The sequence below is a fragment of the Petromyzon marinus genome, chromosome 52 (genome assembly GCF_048934315.1).
Source record: "Petromyzon marinus isolate PM22_M1 ecotype Great Lakes invasive population chromosome 52, UKy_Petmar_22M1.pri1.0, whole genome shotgun sequence".
Classification (NCBI taxonomy): Eukaryota; Metazoa; Chordata; class Hyperoartia; order Petromyzontiformes; family Petromyzontidae; genus Petromyzon; species Petromyzon marinus.
This window is the reverse complement of record NC_133718.1, coordinates 12,422,371-12,430,625: the sequence shown is the minus strand read 5'-3', so window position 1 is coordinate 12,430,625 and position 8,255 is coordinate 12,422,371. Positions and strand designations below refer to the sequence as shown.

Genomic DNA, 8,255 nt, shown 5'->3' with positions numbered 1-8,255 from the left:
TATGCACACGGTAACAGTGATGATACCATCTGTAAGCTATGCACTCGGTGACAGTGATGATATCATCTGTGAGCTATGCACACGGTAACAGTGATGATATCATCTGTGAGCTATGCACACGGTAACAGTGATGATATCATCTGTGAGCTATGCACACGGTGGTAGTGATATCATCTGTGAGCTATGCACACGGTGGCAGTGATGATATCATCTGTGAGCTATGCACACGGTGGCAGTGATGATATCATCTGTGAGCTATGCACACGGTGGCAGTGATGATGTAATCTGTGAGCTATGCACACGGTGGCAGTGATGATATCATATGTGAGCTATGCACACGGTGGCAGTGATGATATCATCTGTGGGCTCATCCGATGACGAGTTCACAGTGATGACGTCGTACTGCTGCGCTATTTAACACCAGAAGCAGGTGGACGGCTTCACCATTCTGGCAAATCGCCCGATGATGCTGGTTGATGTAATTACCAGCGAAACGTCGCAGTACTAAAATTGTAAATGTTGTGGATTTACTCTCCAACACACCGGTGGGCTGAAGTAGTAAACTAATTGGCGCGTTGTTTACGTGACAAACCTTACTGTCTGTGTCCGATGGTGGAGGGTTACGACACATAGTAACGCGATCTTACCCAAAAACCTTTATTATGAATAATATTGGTTGTTAAAGCCTACCTCGTGTTAAACATGATGTAATCGGCGTGTGTGCCCAGAAACCCATTATGCAGGAGAGACGCAGGGATTCAGGCAGTTCACCATCAACCAGTGGAGTCACACGTGCGCCCGATGGACCACGTGGATTTTTATTTTATTAAAGACGCAGCAAGTTGGGGTAAAAGCGAGGACTTTGAATGCGATTCGAACAGCTCTGGTGCTCTATAGAGTTAGACAGCACTCCAACTGACGCGCTCGCTTGCAGTCATGCAAAACGCCATGCACGTGGGAATGCAGATGTCGAGCAGGGCAGCATGCCAACTAAAGTTGAGCCATTGAGGATGGGGTACAGATCACACATGCGCGTAAATCCACTCAAAGGGGTCGATGATGCTTAAGTAGCAGCTAATAAAAAAATATATATAAAGCGTCGATTTCATCGTCAACATTGAAGACAACTGCAGTACACTATATATGGTATGGCTGTACACACAGCGCGTGCTTCAGGCACACACAACAGGCGGCGAATGGGAGCAATCACGACACGTGGGCTAGTCGCTGCACTTCTCGCAGTATGAACACCAGCGCAGCAGCAGCGGCGGCGGCGGCAGTGGCGCACACCGATTACAACGCATTTGAGCCCAGACCAACATACATGTCACTCATCGGTACCAACTGAGGTGGCATCACTTTAGCAGTTACAATTTCTTTAGGTGGACAAGAACGGTGAATTATGCGATGCCAATTTGAAACGAGTGGGGTTATCAAGTAATTCATTCTCATGAGCCGTGCAATTCACTCGGTGTGGCCCAAGTTCTAGTGCCGTAGGTGGTATCAGTTTCTGCTCTGGCCCCTGGACTGTGGGCATGAATACAGCAGCCGTGCCGCTCCGACATAAGATGGGTGTGCCAATAGTGGACAGCATGGACCGTGGTGCAAGGGAAAAAATGAGGCCCCTGCTCGCTTAGTAAGCCGGCGCCTGGGACCCTCTGGCAAGTGAGCCCCGGTGCAGTTGCAGCGCCTGCGCCCTCGATAGCTACGCCTCTGGCACATGGCTCACAAGTTGATAACTGATCCTGGGATACTTGGGGCCCAGTGACTGAGACCTACGTGGAGTCCAACTGAAGTCGACACGGACATTTGCTTAAATAATTGAAAGCGCAGGTCGACTAACCCTGGAGTAAACACGTGACTTCTATACGAAACAGACAATTTGGGTTTCAACAACTTTTGCAACCGGATATTTATCTGGGTGTTCCAAGATATCGGTTAAAGGTGCAGCCCTGTCACTGCTCAACCACGTGACGGCGGGCCACTACGAAGGGTATCTGGCCTTCTGTTCACCCACCCTGGCCAGATGTATACAACACAACTTATCAGAGGATCATTGGAATCTGTCCCCATCACTTTCAATGTGCAGCGGCAGCTCGTAGTGATGAGCTGCTGTCAACTTGGCAATGGACACGTGACCAATGAGAGTGCCGACGAGTGCGATCTGCGTTGCCCCAATGCACTCAGCATGCTCCGCTTCACGCTGAACAAAGTTTGTTTTCGCTCATAAATCATAAACAAGTGTGTAGAAAAATAAATATTTGTGCTTCTCATGTACAAGTCCGGGCCGTGTGCTCAGCGCCCCCCCCCCCCACCACGTGGGGGGGTTCCCAGGTGCACCGAGCCAGCGTCACGCGCTCATCAGATCTCTGACAACTTCCTCGAGACCAGTGCTGCACCGCCGCAGCGGCACCTCGTCGTGCCGTGGCAACGTCCAAAGTGTGCCGCGATGTTGTTTTCGCAGTGACAGGAAAGAAGCTCGCTATTTGCAAGCTAGGACAGACGAACTCTCCCTCACCGTGCCGTTCAGTGACCGATCCAGGCCCCACCCGCATATCCCGTCGTCCCCTCCCTATTGATCACGGCCCAGGACGGTAACCGACAGCCGTCAGCCCCCACCGCCGGCCCCTCTCAACTCCCTCGGTCGCGCGTGCGCATTTGGGCAAAAGAGTGAATTTGCGATCCGATGAGCCGCGAAATTCGAGTAAGTTGTAAAGTTCTGAAGTGTGCCGCGCAACGGGAAAGAACGAGGATCTCTGCTCAAGACAAAGCGCCTCGCGCCCTAGCCCGGGCCGCTCGCTTCGGCATCACCGGGGGCGACCCTCGACTCTCACGAAGGACGGCGCCGCCGTCGTCTCTCGGTCTCTCCGCTCGCCTCGGCCGAGGCCGCAAACGTCGCGACAGCGTCGGGCGGCACGGCGCCCGCGTCTCTCACGGCGCGTGCGGCGCGCTCGCCGTCTCGCCGGGCCCGCGGGGAAAGAACTTCCTCGGCGGCGCGTCGACGCCCCCTGGGCCCCGGGGCCCCGCGAGCCACCGCTCGGAGTGGGGTGGCAGGGTGCTGCAGGCCGCGTGCGGCGGGGGGGCGCCCCGCAGGTTGTTGAGAGCCGTCGGCGGCGGCGCGGCGTCGACGCGCGGAGGAGATCCCCCGCGCGGGGAGAGCGCGGGCGCAGCCGCGGCAGGCAGCCAGCACGAGTCCGAGTGGCCCAGCACCCTGCACTCGGCCGTGCACGTTCCTCCTGCACCGTCACGGGGAGGAGGGCGGTGAGGGGGGTGGTGGTGGTGATGTGACGAGGCAGTGAAGGCGTGAGGTGGTGACGGGTTGGTGGTGATGTGGGGGAGGAAGGGGTGGGGTGAGGGGAGTCGGTGCTAAGGCGGTGGGAGTAGTGAGGAGGTCAGACGACAGTGAGGGGTGAGTGGGTGAGGTTGTGAGAAGGAGGGGTGGGTAGGGGTCGCCGTGCCCCGCCTTGACTCACCGAGTGCGCAGGGCGAGGCGCGACCCTCGGAGCCGCTGCCGCCCGTGTCGCTGTCCCCGCGCGCGCTGTCCCGCGAGCTCAGCTGGTCGGGCTCCGTGGGCAAACTCCTGCGACAAGAGGGCGCAACCCGCACGTTCGCGGTGGTGACGAGGGTGACGAGGATGACGAGGATGACGAGGGTGACGATGGCGATTTGCATCGCGCGACACAGAGAGTGGTGACGCACGCGCCTCTAACTCGGCGCTTTCGAGGCAAAGGGTTGTCGGATCACGCAGAGATTTGTGAAACTCCCAAACTCCGTTGGGCAAAAGAAGGCAGCTGAGCAAGTGGGTTCGTGAAGTCTACCGCGCGGATCTCCGCAGTGTTCGTCGCCTTGCGCGCTGCGGGTTTGCTCCTCGCTCACGGGGGTCTGCGCAAGCGGTGAGGCCGCGATAGCTTCAGCCCCGTACGCCTGACACACAAACCCCCCCCAACAACTACACCGTGTGTGCATATGTAGCAGGCGACGTTTCGGGCAATGGCCCTCTGTAGGTGGCGCTGTGCTATTGTTTGCTCCACTTGATTGGACGCTGAGGCCGAAACAAATAAGCGGGTGATCGATTCCCGTCAGAGGAATGTGGAATGTTCTCCACTTGCCCAAGAGTGTTCAATGTTTGTTTCTACCCTGATTCTGTTTCTTAAACTTGAGCTGCTTGGGGCTGCGCTGAGCTTTTGGCCGAGTTTCATTTTGTCGATCGCCACCACCGCGGGTGCCGGGGGAGCTCACTCCGTCTGGCGCAAGGAGGCGCCGGTGAGAGGCTGAGGACGGGGAGGGAGGGAGGGAGGGATGGGGGAAGGTGGAGGAGGAGCTAGAGGGAGCAAGAGGGGAGAGGAGGAAGGAGGGATGGGGGAAGGAAGAGGGAAGGAGTGAGGGGGATGGAGGGGGGAGGAGGAGGAGGGAGGGGTAGTGGGGGGAGTGGAGAAGCCGCTTCTCACCTGAAACTGCGCGTCCGCGCGTTCCCCTTGAAGCTGGGCCGCGGGTGGTACTCGCCCTGGTGCAGCAGGGCGAGCAGCTGCGACACCTGCGAGAAGGAGAGAGAGAGCGAGCGGGCGGGAGGGCAGCCCCGCCGAACCTTTAATAAACCAGCAGCGTCTCAGTCCGGTCACCAAATGACCGAAAGAAAACACCGCGTAAAAATAAAAACTGTCATGCACCTTGGCTAAATTCCGGCATTGAGAATCAAAAATATCGGTCTTCCTGCCAGGCCATGAACATTACTCCCAAAGAGCTGCCCTGCAGTGTGATGTCTGCTTCTGCCGGCAGTTCTCAAACACGAAAGGTTGCGCTCTGATCATTTTCCCCATACCACGTGCGTCTCACCTCCAGGGGCCTCGGGGCCGCGTCGCCAACGCTCAAGTACTCGGGATGAGTCGTGGGCTCGAGAGGAGCCGCGTCCGCACTGCTGCTGCTGCTGCAGCTGCTGCTGAGACCGAGGCTGCCCAGGGAGCCGCGCCCCGCGCCGCGCTCCGCGTGCAGCGCGCGGGAGCTCGAGTCGGACGCCCCCTCCCCCCCCTCCTCCTCCTCCTGCTCTTCGCCCCCGCGCTCCTCGTCGCGCCTGAACGCGCTCTTCACCCCGCGCCTCGCGGCCGCCACCGCCAGAGCGAGGACGAGCAGCGCGCACGCCGTGCCGAGCGAGCCCAGCGCGGCGCTGTACGCGACTCCGTGCGCCGCTCCAGCCGCCCCGCCGCTGCGTCGCTCCATCTCCTCCTGCAGCATCACGGTGACGGAGACGGTGGCGGTGGTGGAGAGGCGCGGCTCCCCCGAGTCGCTCGCCACCACCACGAGCGCGTGCACGCCCAGCGCGGAGCGCGGCACCGTGACGCGGGTGCGCAGCTGCCCCGTGCCGGGGCTCAGCTCGAAGATGGCGAGCGGACGCTCGCCCGCCACGGACAGCTCCACGGCGCCGTTGAGGCCCTCGTCGGGGTCGCGCGCGCGCACCGTGCCCACCAGGTGCCCGGCGGGCGCGCCCACGGGCACCGCGAGCGAGCGCGTCGCGCTGACGTCGATGGCGGGCGCGTTGTCGTTCGCGTCGAGCACGCGCACGTGCACGGTGACGTCGCTGGCGAGGGGCGGCGTCCCCGAGTCCTGGGCGCGAACGCGGAACGTGAGCAGCGCGTGCTCCTCGCGGTCCAGCGGGCGCAGCGTGTGCACGGCGCCCGTGGCGGGATCCACGCGCAGCAGCTCCGTCACGTCGTCTTCGTGCTCGTCGCCGTGCGCGCTCAGCAGCGCGTAGGAGACGCGCGCGTTGTGCGCCGCGTCCGCGTCCCTCGCCGTCACGCTCGCCACGAGGGTGCCTGGCCGCGCGTTCTCGGGCACCGAGGCGTCGTGCACGGCGCGCGGGAACGCGGGCGCGTTGTCGTTCTCGTCGGCGATGCGCAGCGTGAAGGAGCGCGAGGACGATCGCGGCGGGGAGCCGTGGTCGCGTGCCACCAGCGTCACGTTGATCTCTTCCGTGCGCTCGCGGTCCAGCGCGCGGTCCGTGAGCAGCACGAAGGCGGCGCCGCCCCCGCCGCCGCCTCCCCCCGCCGCCGCCGCCGATGCCGAGGCCGCGGCTCCGTCCGCGTCCCGCGCCACGAGCGCCAGGAATCCGCGCGCGGCGGCACCGCCGCCGCCTTCTTCCTCCAGCAGCTCCACGCTAACCCGGCCGTCGTCCCCCGCGTCCGCGTCCCACGCCGTCACGTGCGCCACGAGGGTGCCGCGCGGCGCCGCCTCGGACACGCGCTCGGCGAACACGCGCACGCGCAGCGCGGGCTCGTTGTCGTTCACGTCGATGACGCGCACGGTGAGGAGGCTGTGCGAGGGCACGGCGTGCGGGCCCAGGTCGCTGGCCTGCACGTGCACGGCGTGCGAGGCCCGCTGCTCGCGGTCCAGCGCGCGGACCAGGGTCACCAGCCCCGTGGAGGCGTCCACGCGGAACAGGCGGCGCGCGTCGGGACCCGCGTGCGCGCTCAGCGAGTAGACCACCTCGCCGCTGGGGCCCTCGTCCGGGTCGGAGGCCGAGAGGCGCGCCACGGTGGAGCCCGCGGCCGCGTCCTCGCGCACCTCGGCCTCCCAGGCGGCGCGCGCCCACGCGGGGCTGTTGTCGTTGGTGTCCAGGACGCTGACGCGGACGAGCGCCGCGCCCGCGCGCGGGGTCGCGCCCGCGTCGCGCGCCGTCAGCCGCAGCTCGTGCAGGGCGCGCTCCTCTCGGTCCAGCGCGCGCGTCACCACCAGCTCGGCCAGGGCCCCTTGGCCGGGCCCCGCGGCCCCCACCTCCAGCCTGAAGTGCTGCGAGGGCGCGAGGGAGTACTCGATGCGCGCGTTCTCCCCCACGTCCGGGTCGCGCGCCGCGTCAAGCGGGAAGCGCGTGCCCACGGGGGCGCTCTCGCTCACCTGGTCGAGAGGAGCAACGCGTCATCGTGAGACACGCGCGCACCGTCATTCACCTATTGCACACTAACGCACCTTCATCATCAACATTATCATCATCATGAACCTTCGCGCTCACCTCCACGGGGATGACGGCGCGCGGGAACTCCGGCGCGTGGTCGTTCACGTCGAGCACCTCCACGTGCACGCGCACGAGGCGGAACGCGGCGCGTGGCTCCTCGAACTCGGCCGCCACGTCCATGGAGATGACGCAGGCGGCGGCGGAAGCGGCGGCGACGGGGCCCGGGTCGGCGCGCGGGCACAGCGCCTCGCGGTCGAGCGCGCGGGCCACGCTCAGCGTGCCGTCACGTCCGTGCACGCCGAGCGGGAGGTCCGCGCCGCGCGCGTCCATCACCACAAAGCGCGACGGGGCGACCGCCGTTGCCGCTGCCCCCGCGTCGCTGCCTTCCTCGTCGCCGTCGCGGTCATCCCCGTCGCGTTGCTGCTCGAGGAAGAGGTCGGCGAGGCGCGCGATGACCGTGCCCGGGGGCTCCTCCTCGCGCACGCTGAACCGGAGCGCCCCGCGCTGCGCGGCGCTTGGCACCGGCCGCAGTAGCAACGGCAGCAGCAGCAGCAGCGAGAGGAGCGGCGACATCGTGACTCGATTAATCCCCCACCCCGCCTGAGAATAGCGAGCGGGTAAATACGCGCGGCACACGGGGGCTTCTGTCGCGCTAAAAGGGAACGCCCATCGATTGTGTGGCCCCTCGATGCGGAGTGGCGCTGTGGCCGCGTAAGCGTGGAAGTGCACGGATCGTGCTGGGCTCAGTGGCCGTGCGCGCTCAAGTGCGACGCTCGTGTGCGGCGACGTGGCCGTGCGCTGCAGGAGGATGAGGCTGTGGGGTCGCTGCTCGCGTCTCCCTCCCCCTCTCACTCGCTCTGTGCGTCCCACTCTGAGCGCGGAACAAAAGTGAGTGAGGCGGCGCGCGCGGCTCCGCGGGTTGTATTGGGGACGCGTGCGCAGCCGTCCTCCCCTCCCCTGCCACCCCCAGCCTCGACCCCCTCCACCCCAGCCCTTGCCGTGACCAATGATGAGAGGCAGAGCAGCCAACCCCCCACCACCCCGACACCGCCATCACACGCGCATACATTCCTAATCACCGCCGGCCCTCCCAACACGTCCCGCATCACCGACTCATTACTATGCAATTTGCTTTATCTGCCGGTGGTGCGGGTCGACCCCTAGATGCCGCGCGTGCTGAGGCTCGTCGCCCGAGCTCGCGTGCGCCGCTCGCGTGAGTTCACGCGTCGCCTCTCGTAGCGGAGGCGTTGTCAGCAGCAGCAGCAGCTCTGAGTGCGCTCGATGCGTCTCAGGCAAAGCCTCGCTGAGATCA

General features: G+C 63.8%; 1 protein-coding gene across 1 annotated transcript; it reads right to left on the bottom strand.

Annotated features, from left to right (window-relative positions):
- Positions 1 to 643: 643 nt before the first annotated feature.
- LOC116953589 (protocadherin-18-like) lies at positions 644 to 7,516 on the bottom strand. Its single transcript, XM_032973916.2, has 5 exons — positions 7,001 to 7,516; positions 4,834 to 6,885; positions 4,449 to 4,534; positions 3,474 to 3,580; positions 644 to 3,236 (listed from the first exon to the last, which is right to left on the bottom strand). Exons 1-5 carry the CDS (start codon positions 7,514 to 7,516, stop codon positions 2,932 to 2,934), a joined length of 3,066 nt encoding a protein of 1,021 aa, XP_032829807.2. The 3' UTR covers positions 644 to 2,931.
- Positions 7,517 to 8,255: the final 739 nt, after the last annotated feature.